General features: G+C 42.8%; 1 protein-coding gene across 13 annotated transcripts in view; it reads right to left on the reverse strand.

Annotated features, from left to right (window-relative positions):
* The window catches only part of HDAC4 (histone deacetylase 4), a 215,392-nt gene that overhangs the window by 81,139 nt on the left and 108,971 nt on the right, over positions 1-25,282 (reverse strand). For 10 of the 13 annotated variants that reach the window (XM_085228644.1, XM_085228641.1, XM_085228647.1 and 7 more), the window contains 3 exons: positions 13,570-13,720; positions 9,543-9,663; positions 3,424-3,545 (listed from right to left, as the gene is read on the reverse strand). In XM_085228644.1, coding sequence (XP_085084770.1) covers positions 3,424-3,545; positions 9,543-9,663; positions 13,570-13,720 — 394 coding nt within the window. The remainder of the gene's footprint in view (positions 1-3,423; positions 3,546-9,542; positions 9,664-13,569; positions 13,721-25,282) is intronic. The other 3 variants (XM_085228645.1, XM_085228642.1, XM_085228643.1) reach the window with 2 other exon arrangements.

Genomic DNA, 25,282 nt, shown 5'->3' on the forward strand with positions numbered 1-25,282 from the left:
TTCTTTCTGAACAATTTCTCAACATGCAGAACGTGTTGCCAACTCCAGAAACGTACCCTAGCAGAAATCACTGCTCCAAGTGCCTTCCTGCAGCGTCCCCAGTCCCCCCGTCCCTAACAATGACACTGGATTGATGCCAGCCCTGCTAATCTCAACTGTGCTGTGATGGACTCTGTTATTTGAACTGCAAATATTTAATCTAATTTAATAAAATTGGACTACGTGATATGGCGGTTTTAAATTACAAATACAAAGCCAGAGTTTTGACTGGTGCCAAAAATCTGAAAAGCTCACTTGTAAAAAAGAACTTTATTTAGGATGGGCTCCAGCCTTCCCTGCCTTTTGTTTACACCAGGCTGTTCAGGAGTCCACAGAATCACAGAATCACAGAATTGTAGTGGTTGGAAGGGACCTCTAGAGATCATCGAGACCAACCCCCCTGCCAAAGCAGGTTCCCTACACCAGGTCGCACAGGTAGGCGTCCAGGCGAGACTTGAATATCTCCAGAGAAGGAGACTCCACAACCTCCCTGGGCAGCCTGTTCCAGTGCTCCGTCACCCTCACCGTGAAGAAGTTCTTACGCACATTCGTGCGAAACTTCCTATGCTGCAGCTTATGTCCGTTTCCCCTCGTCCTGTCTCCACGTACCACTGAAAAGAGACTGGCCTCACCATTATGGCCGCCACACCTCAGATATTTATAAACCTGGATCAGGTCCCCTCTCAGTCGTCTTTTCTTAAGGCTAAACAGACCCAGTTCACTTAGCCTTTCTTCATAGGGGAGATGCTCCAGGCCCTTCACCATCTTTGTGGCCCTCCACTGGACTCTTTCCAAGAGATCCCTGTCTTTTTTGTACTGGGGAGCCCAGAACTGGACACAGTATTCCAGATGAGGCCTTACCAGGGCAGAGTAGAGGGGGAGGATCACCTCCCTCGACCTGCTGGACACGCTCTTTTTAATGTCCAAGCAACTTAACATTCTTGGAAATGGGGTTTCTGCAGGATATCACTGTGTTAGAGTCTGAACTGCTGTTACATTGAAAGGAAAATGAAAGAAAACAACAAAAAAGGTCTCCTCTGAACCTTGCAAGGGAACTTGCATGCACTGCATACAAATCCCCAGAAGATTAATGCCAGTGGCCACAAAGAATAAGCATCGGTGTTCTGGAAAAACAAAATCAGCTAACTATCCTCCTATTTTAAAATAATGATTTTTAATAATGCCATTAGATACGTTTATCTTCTTTAATTCACTCTGTCTGACAACAGTTTTATCAGCCAGAGGCTTAATCAGAACTCAGTCTAGGAAACAACAGGAGTATGTGCAGACACTCTTTTCTACTGCAGAAATCCACTGTTACAGCATTTGCAGTGAGAAGGATGATCTATACTCAAATTAAAACTGGCAAGAAATGGCCCTAAAGAGAGGGAGGTTTTTGTTAAAATACCATTCCTGCCATGGGGCTGCTAAGATGCGCTCCGCCAAAGTGGAGGTTCTGGTTTCAAAAGAGCAGAAAGGTCTTCAGATTCGTGCTGTCCACAAGCCCTGTGCAATAGATATGACACCAAGGGACACTTCCTTGTGAGAACATGCTGTGAATTTCCAGAGGAGACCGACACTCTTCAGCAGAGAAGAAGCAAATGGCATCAGTGGATGCTAGCAGCCCAGGACCAGCCTTCCTTCTTCCAGGCAGATATGTATGCAAAGCACATCTTTGTGTGCTGACAGCTCCAGAATTGAAGGAAATCTCCTTTGAGGGCAGCCCTCCAGCAGCACTCACCTTCTCCATGCAAGGACAAGTCCTGAGGCCCAGACAGCGTCACTCTGGCTGTCTCCAACATTGACTAGGCAGCAGCAGATGCCGGCACCTAACGCAGTGTTTGGCTTGTCATTATCTAGAAATGGAGATTAGAGGATGCCCTACACTTCAGCAAATTCTGTTTCCCTCTCTGCCTCTGGAGTCCTGCAGAAAGAGCCTGCTTTCTTGTCGTCACTTACCCTGAAGGCACAGGGTGTGTACAGGAAGAGCCCTCACCCTGGGAAGGACTTTCCCATCTTAAGTTGATTCTTGTGCAGCTGATGTGTCTGGTACCTGCCACCCAGCCCAGCATGCCTAGTGACTGGGAAAACCATCTACTGAGTGACAGCCAGGAATTCATCCACAGATCCATCCAGCAGTACAGGTACTATGGTGTGGAAGCTGTTCATAAAATGCCTTCAAAAGCACAGACCTGGGAGACAGGAGGCACAAGGCAGCAGTGCACAAGTGTTATGTTTTTCTAGTCAGATGACAAAAGAAGAAAAAAAAACAAAATAATCCACCTTCACATCAATTTACAGAGATAATGAGAATCATGATGAGGACACATAAGACCCACTTGACTTTCAGCTATTAGGAGTAGAAATGTTGTGAGAATACCTACACCTCTCCTAAAAGGAAATGGAGGTGCAGCCAGCTCCTGGGAACTGATTTAGGACAGCCAATTTGACCAAAGGCTGTAGTAAATCCATAGAAAGGTCTTGTTAACATACCAGCCCATTCCTGACCAGAACGATCACAAAAACCAGTGCTCATCCCTGTACATTTAATGGTCCACAAAACACAGCTGAGAAATAGCTAGAAGCACCTGTGGGACACACAAAGCTCAGTCAAGACAGGATTTTCCTATTCTGAAGCAATTTTCAACATGCACCATCATCTGCATCATCCATGCAAGCAGCAGAGCTCCCCAGATTGGGGTGAGCTTGTTGCAGCTCGGCTCTTCCCTGAAGGGAGCTGGCTGCTGAAGATCACAAGCCTGCAAGTTAGAAGCTGAGGCAGTGTTGGCTAAGGCATGTGATATGGAGCTGAGGACCACAGCCAAACAAAACAAACTGGTTTACATAATATATAGTTGAGAAATAACTGACTTGCTTAGCCACCATGCAGAGAGAAACCTAACTGAGAAATAACTGTCTAGGTGTGAACCAAAACCTTTGCAGGAAGTCCCTACAACTTTGACTGGCAGAAACATTTTTATTTATTTAAAGTATAAACTTGTATATAAAATGCAAATCCCAGAAGAAATGAACTTTTCTTGGTACTTTTCTCACTCAGCAAAACATACTTTGACTTCAGACACGCAGATCTCTGTATTAGTTTTGACTTTGTGAAAACATCTCACAAGCTTTGACACACAACGAAGCTGTCTTCTGCATGTAGCTCTGCAAGCCTGCACAACCAAAGCCTCTCTCTAACACTGCTTGCTCAGTGACAGCTGGAAGGGGGAGAGGAGAGTGGGGTGGTGTGAGCACTTCTTAAATAAATTGCTCCATGAAATACAGCTTTTTGGCAACATACTCTTTTTTTTTCTTTTGGAAATGTAAGGACCAAGTGTGACAGCAAAGACAACAGGTAACACAGAAAATCAGTGGGAGCATTACCTGTTTTTCTGAGTGGGAAGTCATCTTTGGAATCGTACATCCCCAGGACAGGGTGATTGTAGGTGCCAGATACGCCACTTTGAGGTGGGGAGCTCTGGTCCAAGGAGCTGTGCTGTGTCTTCCTGCATGGTCAGGGAGAGAAAGAGAAGGGAGAAATTTAACACAAGTGAAGCATAAAGGGAGAGAGTTCAGTTTCATCTTCCACTCTGAACAATAAAAAGGAAAATCTCTTGGGACCAGCTTTCTCATTCTAGGTACTAGAAAGAGATTAAAAGATCATCTGAAGGCTAATATACAGGGAGGAGACTAAACATATGCCTAATTTTCAGTATTGGAATGACCCCGCTGAGAAGGCTCCACGTATTTAGTATGTATTTAACCACAGTTTTAAGCCATACTTGAGCTAGGTTTCAGTAAGTTCTATCTGTAAAGCTAAGCACAGGTCTCGTTGCTTCCCTCAACTACAGCATGAACAAACAATTCCCCTTCACTGCATAAAACCTTGAGAGAAAGCCTAAGGATGAAACCAAACCAAAGGGTGAGCACATGAAGGACCACATGTTTAGGCAGGCCAACAGCAGCTTTGCTGCTGCACTGCGCCCTGACCCCAGCACTTAGCATGCATCGGGCCAAAGCACTCAGCACCCTCCAAGGTTAACTTCTGGAGGCTGGTGATTTAAAGCTTTGTTTGAGCAGGCTGCTGGAAGGAAAGCACATGCTATTTGCTAAGGATATTAAATAATAAGAGAGTTTTCTAAACCTCCTACCTATGCGTGTTGGCTGCATCTTCCCTACTTAATGCCTCGTGTCCAGCTTTGCCATGAACCCCAGTTGGTAAAGACTTCTGGAAACCTCCACATTTCCATGTTAGCAGAGCAGCTACATCATTGATTGAGCAATACAAGTGGCAATCATACAGTTGTCAAGCAATCTCAGCTTTTAACTCAAGTAAACAGAATCAAAACCCTGTTTTACTTCTTCAAATGATAGAACAATACAGGACAAGTGCTTAGCTGAGAGATGCAAAGAGCTGAAATTCTACCCTGCTTAACAATCAGGCATTCACAGAGGTTTTGACTAAAATATTTTGCTCTAAAAGGCTCTTTAAGGAACAAAATTGAGCCATTCTCAATTTGAAAATTACTCTCCAGTCCATTGGATTCCTTGAGCAGTACATTTTGAAGCTCAAGTCAGAAGGAGGCTGTTGGGTGAGATGTGGCACAGCGATTCTAGTTACACCCTTCAAGAAAACAGCAGAAAAACACACCACGCTTTCTAAGTGATTGTTACAAACACTTCTGAAAAGTTTGTTCAGTGTCTGCATAGAATCTCATTCCAGCAGTTCTCACCAAGCAGCATGATTCACTGCGTTTTCCTAATCCTCCCCCCTTTCTATCCTAAACTTCCCTACACACAGGCTGAATAATTGTGTGTTCTCACACTGCTGCATTTCACATCAGCGCTCGCACACATCTACACATGTCCTTTGTCACACTGGCAGCAGTAAATGCCCATATGGAGCACAGTTTAATCATCACCTGAAATAAAAACAGAACCACGTTGAAAAATATTTGAATCCCTCCTGAAAACAGACGTCGCTTTCTCTGCCCAGATCTGCTCATACCATAGGAAGGCTGCACAGAGAGATGTTTCACAAACAGGAAGCCCAGGCTACGCAAGCCAAGAGCCCCTCAAACCCACCATGGCACACAATCACATTTTTCTCTTGCCTATACAGGCAATAGAATTTTTCTCTTTCCTTTTTTTTTTTTTTTTTTTTTTAACATCATGACTTAAGCTGAACAATCACGTACATTGAAGCTATTTTCATCACTTTGTTAGGGAATGCGCAGGAACTCAAAGGGCCTGTTTAGATGTGCTCTGGAGTTGCTGAATGACAGACATTTCACTCTGCAAACATGAATGCATTTCATTGCTTGAGGACTAGGATCCAAAACCCTACACTGCTCAGAGCAAAATGCACTGGTCTGCATGCCCGTTCAGGAATTTCAGAGGTTCTGAAAGAGGTGAAATTGTATACTAAATCGAGTTTGCAGGCATTCCTGGAAGTACATATCTTCACATAACGCATTCTCTGTTCTTTGGGCTGTGAGGTCCATCAAAAGCCCGTGCACACAGCAAAGCATGTGTGACACTTCCAACATATTCATGCAATGTAAACTGAATACATATTCAAACGCGTATCTCTGTTGGAATGTTTTATGCACAGAGAACAACAACATTTATGTATGTTGGCATAATTTAACGTGTAATTATTTCTCTCTATCCCCATGGCATGCAAATACTCAGCTCAACTCCCTTTCACGATGGCTACTGCGTTGAGTGGCTACTTCCCAAGAGCATTTCCGAAAACTTCCAAGGGAAATAACAGCCCTGTTTGCTGAGCCCGAGGTGCTCTATCTTTGTTCCTGCTAAGTCACTCTTATTTATGTTAAGTGTCTTCAAGAGCAGGACCTCCTGCAAGGAGGGCTGCCTAGCAGATCCAGAATCCACAGGAGGGACAGTCTGACAATGGAATTCAAAAGAACCTCTTCTTTTGTTGCCTGTCATTAACATAATCTGAAAATTATAGTCCACCACACAATCTTAAACAATTGCATTTAGACAGGAGCTGTATATATTAGAGAATATACAAAATGGTTTGAATACCATGGAGTCAAATACTGAGCAGGATCTCCGTGAAAGCTTCTGAGAGATAATATGGAGCAGCTGAAGGAGCTGGGGTTGTTCAGTGTGGAGAAGAGGAAGCTCAAGGGGGACCTCACTGCTCCACAACTGCCTGAAGGGAGGTTGTAGTGAGGTGGGGGTTGGCCTCTTCTCCCAGTTAACAGCAATAGGATGAGAGGTGATGGTCTCATGCTGCACCAGGGGTGGTTCAGGTTTGTTATTACAAACAATTTCTTCTCAGAGCAGTGCTGCAGTGGCACAGCTGCACAGGGAGTGCTGGGGCCACCATCCCTGGGGGTGTTCCATAACTGTGGGGATGTGGCACTGAGGGATGTGGGCAGTGGGCATGGTGGGGTGGGTTGGGGTTGGACTTGGGGATCTGAGAGGTCTTTTCCAACCTGAATGATTCTATAATTCTATGATTACCTAGTTCTTTCCTTTAGTAGATCTTTCGGACCATGAGTACATTTGGCAAGACCTCTGCAGCTAGTTGCTTTCCATCTCAAGGTTTGACCTGCACATCTGCCTACAACGTCCTTTAGTACTGGTAATTAATTAGAAAATATTATAGACAAAAGACAGTGCTGAGTGAAGCTCAAGCCCATACAAGATACAGAAGGTAAATTATCCACACATCTTAGTGGACAGTAACAGCTATTTCACATGCGAAGAGCATATATTTCATGTCAAAGTTACTGACACAGAACTGTTGTGGTGTTCAAGACCCTTAAGAGAACTGCTGTTTACAAGTAATGCTTTTAAAATTTTTAAAGGAAACTGCAAACCTTAATAATACCAAAGGAAGTGCTTAAAAGCAGGCGTGTCATTTAAGAGTCTATTTCAGCATCTGTTACCATTTAATTGGTTTGCCTGCTCACAGTAGGAGCATCAAATCTATCTTCTGCAAGCCTTGTTTGCGTGTGTCAAATCCAACCACCACCCAATTAAATCACATTACAAGTATGTGCGTAAATATCCCTGTAACTGAATTGGTAACCTATGAGATGATATACAAATAAATAGTAATACATAATTAATTTAAAGGTTTTCTTTCTCTTTTTTGTGTGTTTTGTTTTCTTTTAAATTTAAATAGAACGGAAACAAAAAAAAAATCTTCAGCTTGTGCCTTAACAACCGAAGGGCTGCACTCAGAACTCTCATCTGCAGTTGCACAGCCTTGCTGCCCTTCTCAAAGGCTGGGCAAAACGAGCTCCCATCTGCCTGCAACTCATCACTGAAGCATGCCCTAGGAAAGATTTGTGAGGCCTCTGAGGCTCCTTCTTCCCTTCCCATGTCTTGTGTTGGAAACCAAACCCTGCTACTAAACAGATGGAGGGGAGATGAGGGAATGGTAAGCCTGTAAGAAAGGGGCTTACCCTGTTGTGCAACAGTCACTATGCTGGCTCTACCTGTTGCATCCCTGAGGCACCAAAAGAAAGGGATGTTCAGATGAAAACGCACTACATTAATAACAACAAATCCTAAAGATAATAAACCTTAAAGAATGTATCCTTATTCAGAAGGGTCTCAGCATTTGCTCGAAGCGAGGAAAGAAGACTGAAACCCAAAGCACAGCTGGGCTCAGTAAGTTAGTGCACCAAAGCTGGCCCTGCAGCATACCCCATGTCACTGACCTGGACTCAGCCGAGTACTGGCATCTTGGTGAAAAAGCAGTTCATTCTAAACTGTAAAATATAAGGTATGCAGACCACTCCCAAACTTCTTTTTTCCCTTTTAGTCACAGATCACAGATCATAGAATGGCCTGGGTTGAAAAGGACCACAATGATCATCTCAGTCCCAACTCCCTGCTATGTGCAGGGTCGCCAACCAGCAGACCAGGCTGCCCAGAGCCACATTCAGCCTGGCCTTGAATGCCTCCAGGGATGGGGCATCCACAGCCTCCTTTTCTAACAGATTAAATTCATCTATCATGACAGTTCTAGGTGAGGTTTCTCCAAGGCCAAAGGAGCAAAGATTTTGGAAGAAGGCATTTATTTACTAGCCTTAATTCTAATACAATTTCTGCATTAAAGTTAGGCATTTTAAACAAACAAATAAATAAGTAAAAAAGAACACAATGCCTCAGAGAGCCTTCAAATGCTTCCAAAATCCCCAAATTTCTTTGTGAGTCTCAATAAAGAATAGTGGAAAATCAGTTATTTAAAAATATATATTTACGCTGTCATGATTTAAATTCATTTTTTCCTATTTCTTCTACTATCTTTCACACCACCTTAGCAGGCCTTAAACATTACCTCTGCACACCCTACCCACATTTCACCACTTTAACCAACGTCACAGCCATACAATTTTCAAATCTCAGATGAGATTTTCACAGACGTATTAGAATTGCTCAATCTCCCCCTGGCAGAATAATGTTAGAATCTTCTGCCAACTACACTTCAGCATTTCTGTTCTGGCTCATAGCTGGGATATCTTTCCAATTTAATTTCAGCTTAGTTTCTTGCATTTGGAACCATCAGCTGATAATGACCTCATCAACCCTACATAAATGCTTATTGCTGAAGACTGAAAATAATATCAGATTCTCAACTTGAAAACAATTTTCAAAGCAAAATTTTCTTGGATTTTCTCATTCAAAATTTCATCAATGTTATGGTCAATAAAGCAACATTTCAAACACATTATTATTTTTTTTTAATATAGATATTTTTATAATGTTTTAGTAGTGAATGTTTTCAAATTACATCAAATTTCCAAATTTTCTTTACAAAGAAGTGGATTTCTAGAACTGGAACTTAAACCTCATTTCTAATGCCACCTGTGATTCTTTGGTGCATTAGAACTAATTGAAGAAATCACTCTTTGCTTCTATGTCATTATAAGAACACCTGCTATCTTCTCACTTCACATGACATTTGGATTTTCTAGGACATCCACAGCAGAGCATTTTCAGTAGAAAATGTAGACATCAGCAGAATTACAGACAGGGTGCACTTCGTGTTTTCAGCAGTTTACAGGGAAACAAAACTTCCAGCTTTCAGAGACTGAGATGAACAGCAGGCAATAAAAGCAATGCTAGCTCAACTATCCTGAGTTGCAGTTCACTAAGCATAAAACCTAATTTCCTGAAAGTTCATGTTTTATAATCCTTATCTGGAGCAAATCCTGATGAAAAACTAAAGAGCTTATAAAGGCAGATCTTGACAGCAGAACCTCTTAGTTTAAATAATCACGGATTCAAATGTCAGTAAAGACCACTACTCACAAAAATACAGTGATAGCACTGAAAATAGGAAAAATATTTACTTTGAACTCCTTTAAAAATGCTTTTCACTCATGTCACTCATCAAATTCAAACTCTAGTTCTATCAGTGTTATGGTTGATCAGGACTGTTCCCCAGCTGCAGCAATTGTGAGAAAGGGTGGTACAGGCTGAATCATACAGATAAGCCCAGCACCACTTACCCATACCAGAAGCGAGGGTCACTGGAAATGCAGTGGTTGAGATTCCGGTGTGCCAAAGCCTTCTTCTTATTTAAAACAAATTCTTGTAATTTCATCTTTACTTCTGTGCTTGCCACTGCGCCTGAGAAGTCAAGAACAAAAATTGAAGATATTTAATCTTTGGACAAAAGCTAAAGCAAAAAAAAAAAAACCAACACCGTACTTTAAGAATGAAAATTTCTAAAAGGATTCAGAATTAAATGCTTGATTTTTCAGTCCAATAGAGGAGCTTCTGTTTCAAAGAGAAGAACAAAGTGCCTCCAGTAAGGAGCTCTCTTTTTTTGCCCCTTTAGCTTTGCATATAATCACAGCGGATGTTTGAAAGCAGAGATCTAATCAGAGATTTATCATTTTACTACAAAAAATCTCTGAAGAGGATTTTTACACTTGCATAAAAGTTAACTTAGAATAAAGCACTGTACGAGGTACTGCAGCTTTCTTTTAATCAAAGGTATTTAAGAAAAAGGGTCTTGTGTACACTCAAGTTTTTAAATGTCACATCTGCAAGCAGAAGGGGAACGAGACGAATGTCTCATATGTAGATGCTGCCTTGAAAAAGCTTGTAAATAAGGACTTCTTTGTTCAGAAGTATCTGTGTACAATAAGACATACATAATATTCCAATTCACTTACAAGTGTGCAATCTATTTCTTCAAATAGAAAATCTAACATTTAAAGAAAAAAGTCAGTAATTTCGTATCGTAGAGTTAAAATGTCAACTGTATAATTTCTGATCATTATTTCCTCCACAATAGAGACCAGTCTGTTTTACTGTGGTGATGGATTAAAATTATCATTCAGTTGACAGAACAGATTCGCAGGCAGAGTTCCTGATGGAGTAATGCATAGAAAGTTTGGCAAGCAGAACATGTGGAAAATTATGGTTCATCTACACCACAGCGTAAACCAAGAATTCCAAAAGGAAAATAACTGGGCTACAAGTAAATGAAAAGGCCAGGAAAATCGTCTGCTCTGCCGGCATACCTAAAATACGACAGGATGATCTTTTGTCTCCTGGATCCTACACAACAACATGGTGCCATTTGACAGACTGGGGAAACAATTTTATTTTATTTTTTAATATCTCCACAAGAGAAGGAAACTGCAATAATTCCGTAAAGCATTGCCTGAAAATGTAATATTGCTCAACCACTGAAACAGAGTTGAAAAGCTTAAAAATTCACTTTTTTGGAGCCCTGCATTTCTCACTAGTTCTACAAAATGTAGGTTTGGCATGCACCCCAGTGGGAAGTTCAACTGAGGAGTTGGAGATAAATTCCTATGAGTTTGTGAGCAACATGGCTAGACCAGAATAGGTGACAAATTCACACATAAAGGCCTCATCTCTCCAAAAAGTGTCATCTTTGATCTATTAGCATCTTAAAAATACTCAAACATGGTTGTGTTCTATTGGTTTTAGATAAATCTGACATTATTTAGAGGATTTGAAGCCAAACGGTGTTGGATTGTGAGGTTTCCAAAAGCTTCCTTGGCACATCTTCCTCCTAAACTAGCAGCTGAAGGGCCCCACATATGCTAACAGGATAAAAATGTGGAGATCTTCTCTACCCTGAGCAATGCTGGAGCTGTGGACAAAGTTGTCATGTTGAGCAGATCATCGTTCAGCTCCTGATCCTTGAGTCGAACGATGAGAAGAAAAATCTTATTCATTTTTAATGTATCTTATATGTAGTGATAGGACACACGCAGAACTACTTGGCAATACCCAGTGGAGACATTCAAGAAGAGGAAGCAAAAGGCAGAAAAGCACAAGATGGAACATAGACAGTGGTGTGTCACCATGCAAGGAATAGGCAATGAGGGCAAGAGCAGAAGTCAGATGCCAAATGCCCGCATGTATGGAATAAATCCACAGACGGGAAGCCAGAAGAGACAGATCACAGGATGGTAATATGGAATGAAAGAACACAGGTTAAATGCTGTCCCAGAATCAAACTATAACTGTATGCAGGATAAAGCATGGGTAGTGGTAAGAGAATAAAGGTCAGAAGCAGAAGCGAGCTCCCCCAAGAAGGAGGGGGTTGCAGAACAAATGGAAACTAACAAAAGAAAGCCCTTCATGATAGTGTAGGTTGATCGCAGCCCTCCAGCTTGTAGGAGAAAGCCCCAGTCTGAAACTGCCTAAGCAGAAAGGCATGGAATGGTCCCTGACCAGGAAGAGGGAGATAGGAAGACAGATTTGGTGTGTCTGGAAACTCTGATGCACACAGCTGGTTCTAGGTTCAGTCATAGCAGTGGAAAGACAGGACAACTGACTATCACTCCTTATCCTGCCCAAAAAGCACCTTTAGTCTCATATAGACTTTCTTTCTTCTCTTAGAAGTCATGCTTTGATCATATGCTTTGTGATAACAGACAGCAGTTCATAAGGTACAGCTCAAGGATCCTGAGATAAGAAAGAAAGGAACTAATATTGTTAAGCTAACCTATTTGTGATTTGCCTTCTAAAAGGTACAAAACAATGTTTTTTGGCTTACAGTGATGGAGGAAGGATGGAGAATAAACTACATTCTTCAACTATTACATATTGTTCATATTTCAGATTTGGACAGTGTTAACTATTACTTTGTAAAATTTTCTGATGTGAGAAGAATAAGTACTCCTAAGAGGTAAGCTTCTATAGTGATTATATGCTGTAGTACTTCTCAAATAAAAGTATTTTAAAAATAAAACTGTAGCCACGGATTCTCAACTTAGCACCCTCAAGTTCTGTTCTTTCCTCTACACCTATGCTTCAACCAAAAGGTGCTTCAGATGCTCCAGATTCAGGTGCTCAGGCACTCAGGAGCTTTTGTTTATTGCAAACTATCTTAATGAGAATAGCCAGATGTCAATTTTACAGAGGGATCCATTGAAACACTGATACAGTACAAGCAGTTGATGAGAATAGCAGGATGAAGTGGAAGGACTTACAGATCTCACTCAGTTCAAACTGATTGTTTTTATTTGGGAAACAGCCCAGTTCAACTGCTTCTTTTAAGGAAATTCTGATCCATTGGTTTCTCTCCTACAGCTTAAACACAGAAAACCCAAATAAAACCCAACACAAACACAAAGATGTTAGACTTCCTATGAACTCCTTTGCTGAGACATTGGGGCAGGTCTGCAAGTTCCCTCACTTGAATGCAGGTTAAACAAAAGTCTGTTCTCCCGTGATGCACACAGAGGCAATGAGGAATTCAACCTGCAGAAAATATTTGCAGCCTCCTACACCCCAGCTTCTCCCTGCTGGAAAAGTTGTTCTTAGAGCTTTGTCTTGTTCCTAGTCCCCAAACAGCATCTTTTCTGCTGGTAGCCCTTAGCCCTCTCTGCTGCTTCCATCACAGGCTTCCTTATTTCACACGGAATGGAGACCTAATGAGTTGATAGTACAACTCCGCAAGGTATTTTTCCTCCCATTCACTTCTAAAAGAAAACTGAACAAGTAACCAAAGTGTCTTTGATAAGGGGATTTGTGAGGCCATAATCATGTTACTGAATCTTGTGAAGTGCATAATAACACGTGGGGAAGCCAACCACATTCTGTACCTCATGAAAGAAGTGCTTCTGAATGAAAACACTTTAAAGCTAAAAACTGAGAACTCGCCTACAACTTAAAAGGGTGAAATTAAGAAAAGAAAAAGAAAAGCAATGTGCATCTGGTGTATTTTATGGTTTTAATATTCTGCCTCCATTAGGAAAGCTGCCAAAAATACTTCAGAAAATGTTAAATCAAATAAAGAGACGACACGCTTCCTTTTGAAAAATGCTAAAACGGCATTTAGAAAGACAAAAATGAAGATAAAGCATAGAAATAAATTCCTCTTTTACCCTCAATACCTCCAAAATGTTTACATAAGCTGCTGTGCAGAGAAGCTCTGTAGAAAGGCTATCAGGGAGGCTTCTTCAGCTTTATGAAGCTGCTTTATGGTTTTCATCCATCTGCTCTACCTGTCATCACTGAACCAAGCGAGCTTTTACTACTTACTCTCCTTTCCTTTCTCTTTGTTTTTCAGCTGTTGAAGTTTCTGCTCCCGGTGCTGCTTCTCCAGCTCCTGCTCCTGCCGGTGCTGCTCCAGCTTCCTCTGGTGCTCCAGAAGCTCCTGCTGATGCTTCATTGCCAGCATCTCCTGCTGCTGCTGCGGGGAAGGGATGAGGGAAAAGCAGCAAATTAACACAGTCAGACCTCCTGGTGCTAGAGCAGAACTTCCCATCATGTTTAGACCACAGAGAGAGGAATGGCTGCATTTTCTTTCCGGAAAGAAGCACTTCCAGGCACTTTGTGCAGCCCCATTTCTAATGCTGCCCTGCCAAAACCTATGGATCCTGTCCTAACACAGCACAAACCACTCCACAGCTTTGCTGGACAAGTGTCTGACTCAGCTGAGTCGGATAGTTTTTTTTCCCCTGCTATTTCACTTGGGCTTTTGTTTTCCCCCCATCGCAAAACTCCACTATGATATCTTACACACACTCTTGCTGAAGGAATATGACTAAGCTCATGTTCAGGTGCTTGAACCGAAGAATGCTACCATCAACGCCTGCTCTGCAAAACCAGTTCCACCGCACATGTTTTTTCTGAATAAACCTTAATTACACAACTTTACACACTGGTTTCTCCAAAGGTCCTTCTCTATCAGTGAACAGAGAAGAGTTCCCATGGACCAACTCATCTACTGCAGCCTTTTAATTTCATCACACGCTGGTCACCTCCTGTCTGCTGTGCAGACCTCACACCCAAGATAAACATTTCTTTGAGGAAAGGATCACCACCCATTTCTAAGCGTAATTATAGAGAATTCCTTCCTTAGAAAAGCATCTTCCAATAGCCTCTTAGGAAGGATACACCCCAGCCCTTCCAACATCCATGCAAGAAGTAGAGATGGGCTGCTTAATTAAGCACAAAATTTGCAAAGCTTTCATCAAATGGGGTGTTCAGGAGCTGAAATACCAAAGGCTGCTTTACCACAGTGATTCTTCACAAGGCTTTCACATAGCCAGCAGTGAGCACCATGGGTAACTGGGATCAGGCACTTATTTATTTATTTTTAAATAAGAAAAACTGATTTTGAAAAGGCAGTTTTTGGCAGCTTGCCTTCTTGTATAAGATAAGGAAGGACATCATAGCATTTGATGGGGAATCATAAAAGCATTCTGGTTGGAAAAGATCTCAGATCTTTCTCAGATCTTCTCGTATCAAACCCCAAATCACCCCACCATGCCCACTGACCATGTCCCTCAGTGCCACACCTCCATGGCTCTTGAGCACCTCCAGGTACATCACCTCCCTGAGCAGCTGTGCCACTGCCTCATCACTCTTTCTGAAAAGAAATTGCTCCTAACATCCAAGCTGACAAGGGGCAGTTAGGAAGTTTCCAAATGATTCCTTCCCTAAAACTGCATGGTAACCTTCCAAGCCTATAATGAGCTTCACTGCCACCAAGGCAGCTGCTCAGGGTCCCCATCCAGCCCTGCAGTCTCCACTCAGGTCCCCAGATCCAGCCACCTAGTGGATGCATGCACACACCAACTTGCTGGGACACACGGAGCGATCCTCTCCAGCCCCAAGTATCCCTCGTGGGGCTGATTTACCAGTGGACTGGAGGTGGTGTGCAAGGCTGTGGGGCTTTGGGCCTGTCAGTGATACCTGTCAGTGATCAGAGAACACCCTGTGCCCTGACAGTCGGCCAGCAGCGAGCTGTGCTGAGAAAAGCAGGTGACAAATGACAAGTCCCAGCAGCTCTCAGCTTGGCAAGGTGTGAATTGATCTCCATAGGGCTCACAAACAGTGCTTCCCCCTAAAAAACCTCAAGTTCCACTGAAAATCGCTTTATTCTTAAGAATAAAAGCTGACATTAAGATCCTATCATCCTATCTTAAGAGAGGTCACTGCTATTCTTCTGCCACTTCCCAATTTCATCTGCACCCTTCCCAGCAAGACAGGCTCTGAAGTCAAATCCCCAGACTGCTCCAATTACCCTTCAGCTCCCTGGGGATGCAGGCACCCCTGTCACCTCACACTCGCCTGCACTCTTTATGTTGGCAACTTATAAATTAGCAGATTGATCTGAAGCTGGCAGTGTTAGCATTCAAAACCTGGAATGCTGCATATGCTCTGGCCATCGCTGAGATTCTCTAAGGCTGGGCTTAATGGGTGTCTGTGCTCCAATGCCACCCACAGCTCTAGGGTCCCGAAACTCTATAGGACCAGGCCAAGCCAAAGCCATTGTGCCAGGGAACCTGCTCCTCTCAAGTGTGTGGTTCACTCCATCCTTTCTCAAGCCCTGACAATATATGTGCATGTGTATGCAAAACTTCTACACCCAAAACACTGATTTTTTCCTCCTCTTTCATATTTTCTACTTATGATTTGACAGCCATTTCTCATTTTAACTTGTGGTATTGTGCATTTGTACTATCAAGTGTTTCAACCATGGCTGTGATGTACATAAAATTATACAATTCTATATAAAGATGCAAAAAAATAATGCAAGTGGTACTGTACAATCTGCTGGGCTATCTGCTGGAAGCTCCGAATTGAGGAGTCCCTGCTGCTGCTGGCTCCAGGCAGGCAGACTGTTGTACAACAGCGAGCCTGAGCTAGCACAACTCACAGTGACTGCACTATGCTTTCCTCCATAATGCTATTGTATTCTAAGGAAACAACAAAAAATCTGACTCTGGAAACATACAGAAGTAAAAAAAACGAATCATGTTAAAAAAAAAAATGCAGAAAACAAGTTATTTTTGTTTTATAATTAAGCAGCAGCTTCCACTAACACATCTCCATTTGGAGAAAGAGTATCTTTTCAGACTTCCAACAAGTCCACCACATGGTGGGCTTTTATAACCTAGCCATAGAAAGTATGCAAATGAACAATATTTAATGCACAATATGTTAAAACAGGTTTTGTTATTTTTATGAAATCAGGAGCCTTTTCTCTCCATCTGCAGTCTCCAAGGCTCTGTATGCTATGCTTCCTGCAATGGTTTACATACATTATGATGCTTTAGGAGGAACTGTGCTTTCATTGACATCTGTAGTGAAATGTAAATGAAAAAAACAACGCGTATCTGGACGGCTTATAGAAAGAGATGCTCACTGAGAGGTGGTTCTGATAAAGGTTATTAATTATTGTGTCCGATCTGGCTCATGAGCCACACACTGCATTTGGTTTCCCTTGCTGATAAATGAAATCAATGTAATTCCTGCAAGGCTTGCATGCTAATTGCACATAGCTGGAGTGCTTTTCTGAACTGCAATGAAATCTAAATATCTGTGAAATACAAAGTGATACAGCAAGGGAAATCCCTTGCATTGACCAATAATTCAGCTCCCAACTTGAGAAGTGTGCCGAGTGACAAATACATACAGTGTATTAGTGAGTGCAGCTCGGAACATCTGAATAAGGTGCTTTTGCCAAAATAAATATTTGTAAATATTTATAACTATGGGGATTCCTGCATATGTTTAATGTCACTGCTTCCACTATTTATGAAAACTGCACAAATGTTCAACTGTACCTGTAGTTGGTGTTTCTGGTGCTCCTTGAGCATATATTAATATTAATAAATGCAATAGGGAACATGTAGAGCATTTCCAGCTATTTATCAATTTTCCACTGGCCGTATGGGCTCAGCAGTGCGGTGGATTTTGCCATCACATTCCATAATTGTCTTCAGTTCTCAGGCACAACTATCTGGAACACAAACTAACACCATATCTGTACGCAATTTGTGAACTTTCTCTGCACAGAGAAACTTCTTTTCAAGTTACGTGGGACAAAACGGTTTTCTTTAGCAATTACAACAAAACTGGCAAGGTAGTGCCATGAAACATTCCAGCAGCCTCAGCCCAAAAGAAAGCCAGTGTCCTCCTGGAAAGAGGGTGGTACTGACACTAAAGATCCAATTTACTGGAAGAACGAGGATGTGTTTCACAAAGATGTGCTGCATTAAGGCTTCCATAACCTTTCCTTCATTTGCTAGATGAGCAGAAGAATGCAGATCTTTCCTGCATCCCCCAATCTGCTGTAGACACCACCTTATTCTTCCCCCAGAAGCCAGACACAGCTCTCTGCCCTTCTGCTCCTTCCTTCCCATACAACAGCTGCTTTAAAGGTCCTTCTGTCATTCACTCGACGCACCATGGTAAAACTGTTTAAAATCTGCAAAGCAGGAAAGGTTTTGAAGCTTCAACTATAGCTCCTCTTCTTTATAATATATCTTATATATATATATATATATATAATATATATATTATATATATTATCTTTATAATATATATTTTGAATGCTTTACCTTACAGCAATTAGTGGAAGGCAATGTAAAACTGCCTGTAACCAGACAGCTCACCCTTACTCATGCAGCTGAAGATAACCACACATGCAAGTCTGGGTGAGCAACAGCTGACACACTTACTGCTGATAAAAGTTTGCTGTGATCCAAAGCAGCTTTGTTTTGTGTCTATCTCCTAACTGCAACCTCAACCTGACATCACTTATCATAGCAGGACATCACACTAAACACTTCTGCTCCTCTTTGAATTTGACATTTCTAGCTCCTTCCAGAGCAAGGCAGTTAAGCAGAAGCACAGATGAAAGGGTAGTATGGCCCCATGGGCCAGCATACCTACTTGCACAGATGTAGATCAGTGACAAACGGTGTCCCTCAAGTCTGTCTTGTGACCAGTGCTGCTTAGTATCTTTATCAGTGATAAACAAGTTTATGGATGATGCCACGCTGAGTGGTGCAGCTGACAAAATAGGAGGAAGGGATGCCATCCAAAGGGACCCGGAAAGACTTGAGATGTGGGCCTGTGTGAACCTCACAGGGCCAAGAGCAAAATGCTGTCTCTGGGTCAAGGCAATCCCAAACACCAGTACAGACTGTGTGATGAATGGAGTGGGAGTAGCCCTGTGGAGAAGGATTTGGGGGTTCTGGTGGAATAAAAGCTTGACACAAGCCAGCAATGTGCACTTGCAGCCCAGAAAGCCAACAGTATGCCCAGGATGGCAGTAGGGCAAGGGAGGTGACCATCCCCTCCTGCTTTGTCCTTGTGAGGCCTCCTCTAGAGTACTGCATCCAGGTCTGGGGTCCCCAGCACAAGACAGGGAGCTGTTGGAGTGGGACTTCTTGCAGGAAAGCTCACAGGCTGTGTACAACAGCTTCAGCTGCTGCCCATTACCACCCCTGAACAATAGGCTGTTCAGTGATAGAGACAACAGCCTCAAAGAAGTCACAAGGATGTACAAGTAAAATACACGTTTCAAAACTGACAATGCTGGACGTTACCAAAAGCATCCCACCATCTTCTCAGCACTTGCTGAACATGCAGCTTAAAGGCAGAGGCATGACCCAGGAAATACTTTCAGAGGTTTCACAGGATTACACTCTCACCTCTCAGGCAATGAGGCTGGGGTTTTGGAGCAAAGATGTTTTTAAGGTAAATCATATGCCACTGGTTTTGGCAAATTCTGTAGTCTGTGAGAGGTTAATTCATATATTCAGAAGGATCTGGAGCTCAGATTGTATGAAATTAAAGGAAAATTGTAGGTGAAAAATCAAGGAAGCACCAGCTGAAAAATATATACATCAAATCACCTTACAAAAAAAATAAATCACAGTGTATGAGTGGACAGCATATTTTGATATACTCTGGAAGAACCTCTATTCTATGGGGTCATTTTAAACAAATTTCGAAGCTAGCCATTCCTTTGGCTGAATTCTCCACTTCGTGTTCTCCCCATCCAGTTTACTGCAGTCTCGAACTATTGCTCCTGTTTCAGGATTCTCTCTCTTGGCTCCATCACAATGGGTTTTAATTCCAAGGACAAAGCCTGTCAGGCTTTATGGAAGATACCTTCTGGAATACTGGAGACAAGTCAGAATTAATTGGTTATACTGGGAAAGGAAGGGGAAGAGTTGTGATTTTCAGCAGGAGCCAAGTAGCAAGAGCTCCTAGACACAAACATCTGAAAATACAGCTCAGGCAAACAAATGCCTAACACCTCTTTTCTTGGACATATCTGAACGTATATTCAGCCTGCCCCCTTCCAGCTATCAGACAGGCTGACAGCAGGCAGTCCTGTGCCAGAATTTGCTGCAGCCAGCCTCTGCGCTGCGCAGGAAAACAATCCTTCCCTGCTGACAGCTTCCTGGGCAAGAGATGGGTCTGAGGTAGACATATCCAACTGAGACTGTCTGGTCTTCAAGTTTATGAGGCTCAGACGGCTTCAGGAAGGGGAATGATTGCTGAGTTTCGTAGGTGAAAAGATCCCACGTTATTAGTTTAGCAGTTCATACATGAATATATACTTCTGTATCTCCATTTCTTTCACACCTATGACTGCTCACTATTCCTAAAAGGCTAAAAGTTTGTGCAGTAAGTTCAACTTCTGTCCTCTGCATATCCAGAACTGACCATGATGATAAGGACTCTTGGTAAATTGGAGCCATGCAATTCATTGTTTAATGCCACATGAGATTTTGTCATGCCCTCACAGATCAGCCCCATGAAGAAAAATTCTGTCTTTTCAAAATTGCTTCAGGGTGCAGGGAATAGAGGAGCTGGAATGGAAATCTTATGCAAAAATCAGTATCAGGAGTGGAGATGTTGGGCAAAGATCCTGTAATGGGAACATCTAGAGAAATCACCATCAGATTTTGGTCATTTCAGTGAAGGAAATACGAAGAGAGGAAAGAAGAAGCATGGCTGCACCACTGATCCACCACTCCTGGTCACCTGTATAATGGAACAGGGACAAAGCAACTGAACCAGTAAGCTGGCAGGCACAAGAGGAGGGGAGGGAAACCTCACCAGAGCATTTCTGCCAGGCTTCAACACCTGCAAAGCACCTGTGTAAAGTGAAATGAGACAGGGAAGTGCCTTCCACTCCTGAACAGAAAGGGACTGGAGGGCAGCAAGACGTATTCAGTTGCATCTTTGGCGTTCTCACTGTTGGTAGTCCAACTACTGCCACAAAGCATCAGCCACCACTTGTGTGTCTGAGATTTCTGGTTCAGCTCCATTTGTCAGAGTTTTAATGCCCTGAGATGAGGTGAAGCAGACCACCTTTCGTTCCTGTGCCTGAAAGGAGACAGTGACAGCTCACATGCCTGCTGTGCCTGCAGGAAGACAACCGACTTTCTGAAAGAGAGTGGCCAACATCATTCAATGCTCATGCAAGCTGAGCAGAAGCGTAGTGTTTAAAGGTAGCATGCCATCAACCTGAAATACCAAACATCTATCATTTTTACACATCATCACCAGTTCAACAGGAAACATAAACATGGAGATTAAGCCTAAAACATTGTTCGTACTGTGTGTAGACAAGTGAGGTTATTCATTGTATGATTTACATTTTAAGCACAACTTCACCCTCATGTACACCAGCTGAATCTTGCTGAGACCATATACAGTAACAGGAATTCACAGTTTATGAATGTTAATTTAATCAGTGATAGTGTATATTAACAGGTCACTATTTCTGATATTTTAACAGGATTTGCTTGGGTGTTTCTCTGCTCCTGCCTTGATTCTCAACGTATTCTCTTAAACCTTATACCGATCTAATTTTATCTAGTTCAAAAATAATATAAAGTTGAAGCTGAAAATTTAAGTGTGAACTGGAAATGTGCTTTTTTTTTTCCTGCTGTTTATTTTGAAATTCTAGATTGAATAGAAACCATAAGGCCTTAAGCTTTAAAAAAATACAAGTGTGCCCCACTCACATTATGCCAGGAGACAAATTCATGCTATGAAAAGAACACACTTAACCACTTCAAAAGTAGCTTGAATTCCTCTGAAAAAAAAAATGACTAAGTGCTATCAAGTAAGCAAGATCTTGTTACTTGTGAGCCAGTGAACCCTGACATTTCTCTCATTTACATCAGTCAGGTTTTCAGAATATCCAAGAGCCAGCCCAATTTAAGACTCCATGGAAAGACTCCACATTCTGATAGAAAGCTGGGAACCTTGAAACAAAGGTGATGGTGCAGGGAGGGCACGGCTTGCTCCACAGCCAATGCCACAGACACTGGCACAGGGTTCCACAGGATGAAAGCCACTGAGTCCACGTGCTGGAGTGAGATCTGTGATTTCCCATTCTGCTCCTTTCACCCAGCAAACAGGGTCCATCTCAGAAGGAGCCAAATGAAAACATGCTCCTTTAACCACTTAATCCTCTAAGACCATCTGTAAGGACTACTGCAGACAGTCGTCCTGGCCGAGCAATCCAGCCTCAGTCCAGAAACCACTGATGCTTCTCAGAATTCTCTAAGAACCCAGCATTACACACACCTCTGCGTGCAGATTTGCCCCTCACTGTTCTTGGAAAAGATCTTGCCTTTGAGCATGACGAAAGTCACCCCCAGCCTTCAAAGAGAGCAAATGCTCTGATCTTACAAAAGCTTTCCCTGGGGCTACTGCCATCAGAAGTTAAGTTTTGCAGGATCCAGGTTTAAGACTTTCAGGCCACAGAGTCAGCTACATGTACCAGAAGAACAAGAGAAGGTCACTGACAAAGAAGAGAAAACCATCTAGAAATAGCAAGAGAACACTGTGCAATGAATTCAAGTCATAACGAGGCACAAAATGTTCAGTCTGTTTTTACCACTGCCTGTACCCAGCTGCAGTTCTCTAAGATGAATAATCCTATCATATCAGAACACAGAGGCAGACACCTGGTATCTCCAGGCTTTTTAAGTTTCTCTTGAAAGCGGTGCAGACTGCAAGGAGTGGGTGCTCTGCAGAACAGTCACAAAGTGGAGCTGAGGGAGTCTGGCTGCATGGAGGCAAGTCAGATCCAACAAGCAGCTCAGCAGCACAACAGAAGGGGCAGCAGCAGGGCAGGACAGGCCTCTGGTCAAGGCTTCAAGGTGTTTCTTCAGCATTCCCAGCCTGTTGCACAGGGAAGGAAGCAGCCAGCAAAGACGTGGGATGAAAGCAGATGACATCAACTGTGTCAGCAGGTTTTTAACAGGAGTACTTTTCCTGTTTGGAAAGTAAGAAACAACTCATCTCAAAGAGGCCACCAAAAAGAGACTGTGCAACACAAGGGCTGAAAAAGCAGTCACACTAACAGCTAATGTCACTGCAATTCTGTGAGCAAACCAACCAATTCAAGGGCAGCTGTCACCAAATGAAAGCAAAGAGCAGCTTTTCACTTCAACATCAACATGATACAAACTCCAGATATCTTTGGAAAGAAATTCCATTTTATTTACAGCATTACAAAATCTTTCAGACTCCCTGAAAGACTTCTACCCTCAAACAAAACTAAGGAATGGCTGGAGAGCTCCTCCCCATGTCTCTGAATAACCAACTCAGGTGCTGCCAGCTTAGGTATGTTATCTCCCCTCCATCAGAAGTCGTGCTAATGGAAAGCACGTCATTTGAAAACAGCAAAAGCAGATCCATCTCCCTTGTTTTGTCTGAATGTTGCTATATATAAAGCCAATGTCTGAAAACATTCCACATATTTTTATTTATTGGCATGAGGCCACTCAGCAGCACAAGTATACTGCTGAAAGTATGAAATTTCTGTGTTTATTAAAAAAAAAACAACTCCAGCATCACTCCTTGGTGAACACTGTTACAGAACTCCCTCCTATGCATAGTGCTGTTATTTCTTATGCACGAACCGATGGTGTCTCTGACCATCCTATATACGCACTTATCTGCCCTATATATACACAAACAGCAGGGTGCTCTAATACGCACTCTACTACTTTGTTACCTGATGCCAGAAAAAAAAATGAGGAGTTGCATGGCAGAATTAACACCACTGCATTCCTCCAGGTTAAGATTTGAGTTTCACAAGGAACCGTGAGCCTTAGCTGCTTGCCTGCAGCCGTCCCATTGCCATCAGCACACTTCTGCAGCCTGCTGCCATGTGCTAACACTGATGTACGTCAGCATCCTGAAAAATTTTCCGGCTCTGGCTATAAAACAGCCAGAGCTCCTCTGAGCCCTGCTCCAACGTTGAGGAGTGCAAAGGCAGGGATGAGCTGCATCACCCACCAGCATCTCACTGCTCTGTGGAGCTCACGCTGCCCCAGATGCCTCCAGCACTGCCAAAGCACATGTCCTGCCCCTCTTCGATTGTCTAGCTCCAGCCCTTGACCAGAAGGCAAATGGAAAAGCCTTTGGTAACTTCCAGCTGATCTTGGCTGGGAATCAGTGACTCAGAAAGGAAAATATTCCCTGCCGGTGGCTTCACAATCAAAGGTCAGGCAGAGCTCACGCTGGAACCTGCAGAGAGCCTTTCCACACTCTCACCGACAACAGCCTGGGCGCCGGGCTCCTTGTTCCATCCTTGTTTTTATTTCAGAAGGCAGATTGGAAGGCTATAAGCACTGCTGCACATCTGGAGAGGCACGCCTCTGTGGAAAATCTGCTTCACCAAAGGTGAGCAACTGCGCTGGAGCCAAGTTCCTGTCCCCTCCAGTCAGCCCACTGCAGCCCCGGCTCCCATCCTGCTCCGCTTTCAGATGTCAAGTTGCAGCAATTTACAAAGCTGCACTGTAGTTGTGAAAGACAGTTTTCTGTATTTCCATATGGTGTGAAGTCTTCAGAAGGCTCAACTAATTTTCCCTAAACAAGTCAGACTTTTCTCATTCCTCCCTGTGTGCGATGATCCCGCTCCCTCAACACGTCAAGCTGCAGCTATGTCCCATTATAGCCTTTAATTCCACGAACATCATTTTGCTCTCAGCCTGCTCCTCCAGATTGCACCATCTTCCGGAATGTGCCCCCTTTTACACGAAGACCATTTTTTCCCAAACGCCATTTCTATTCAAACGTGAGCAGTTGACAAGTATCTGTGATAGCACGGACGGATGGGGGGACAGGGGACGGTGGTCACCCACCTGTTCCTGCTCTTGATCAGACGATTAAAGCTGGGCTGCTGGAATAAAATCAAGTTCTGGAAAATACCAGAACTTCAGATTAAGTTATCTACTGGAATAGAAATGCAGAAAAACATGCCAGCATTTCTCAAGCCAAATTTAATTGACTTAAAAAGAATTTAAGATGTTTCTTATAGTACTGCTTTGGCTGAGACAGAGAGAAGGAGAGATACTGCCCCACTCCCTTAGCCTTCTCTTGAATCAGAAGTTCCACTGCTCACACCAACAACATGGTATTAAAAAAAAAAGAAAACAAACACAAACCACAATTGCAACTGTACTACCCGAGAGTTTAACACATTAAACAAAGAAGAGCTTTAAAATCTCAGCGCTGCTTGCTGTAACTCGAAAATGCTAAACACAAACTCTACCTCCTTTGGGTACAAGAGCTGCTAAAGAAATGCATCAAAACCATTCTTATCCTCACCTCTACACCCTGAGTGTGACACTCTTCATAGCAGACGCCCAGCCAGTGCTTTCCTGTTGAAACAACTATTCAACATCTACAAGTGGAAGAGTGCAAAGGTATTTAATCCAAACGTCTTGCCAAATGGGAGACACAACGCAGTATTTGCTCTGTGTATGCAGCTGCACCCAGAGGCTGCTCCACCATACCAAAATACACCTACAGTCTAGGAAGTGTAGGCATGAAGTTTCAGAAACAGGCACAAGACAGGATAAAGCACAGAAAGCCCTGCCTTCACACTTGGTTAAAATGCTGGATGCTAGGTAGCAATGAGAAAAGCCAAATTAATAAATTCTAAATAGCATCATCAAAATATGCAGAACAC

This window comes from Meleagris gallopavo, chromosome 7, assembly GCF_905368555.1.
Source record: "Meleagris gallopavo chromosome 7, MGAL_WU_HG_1.1, whole genome shotgun sequence".
NCBI lineage: Eukaryota > Metazoa > Chordata > Aves > Galliformes > Phasianidae > Meleagris > Meleagris gallopavo.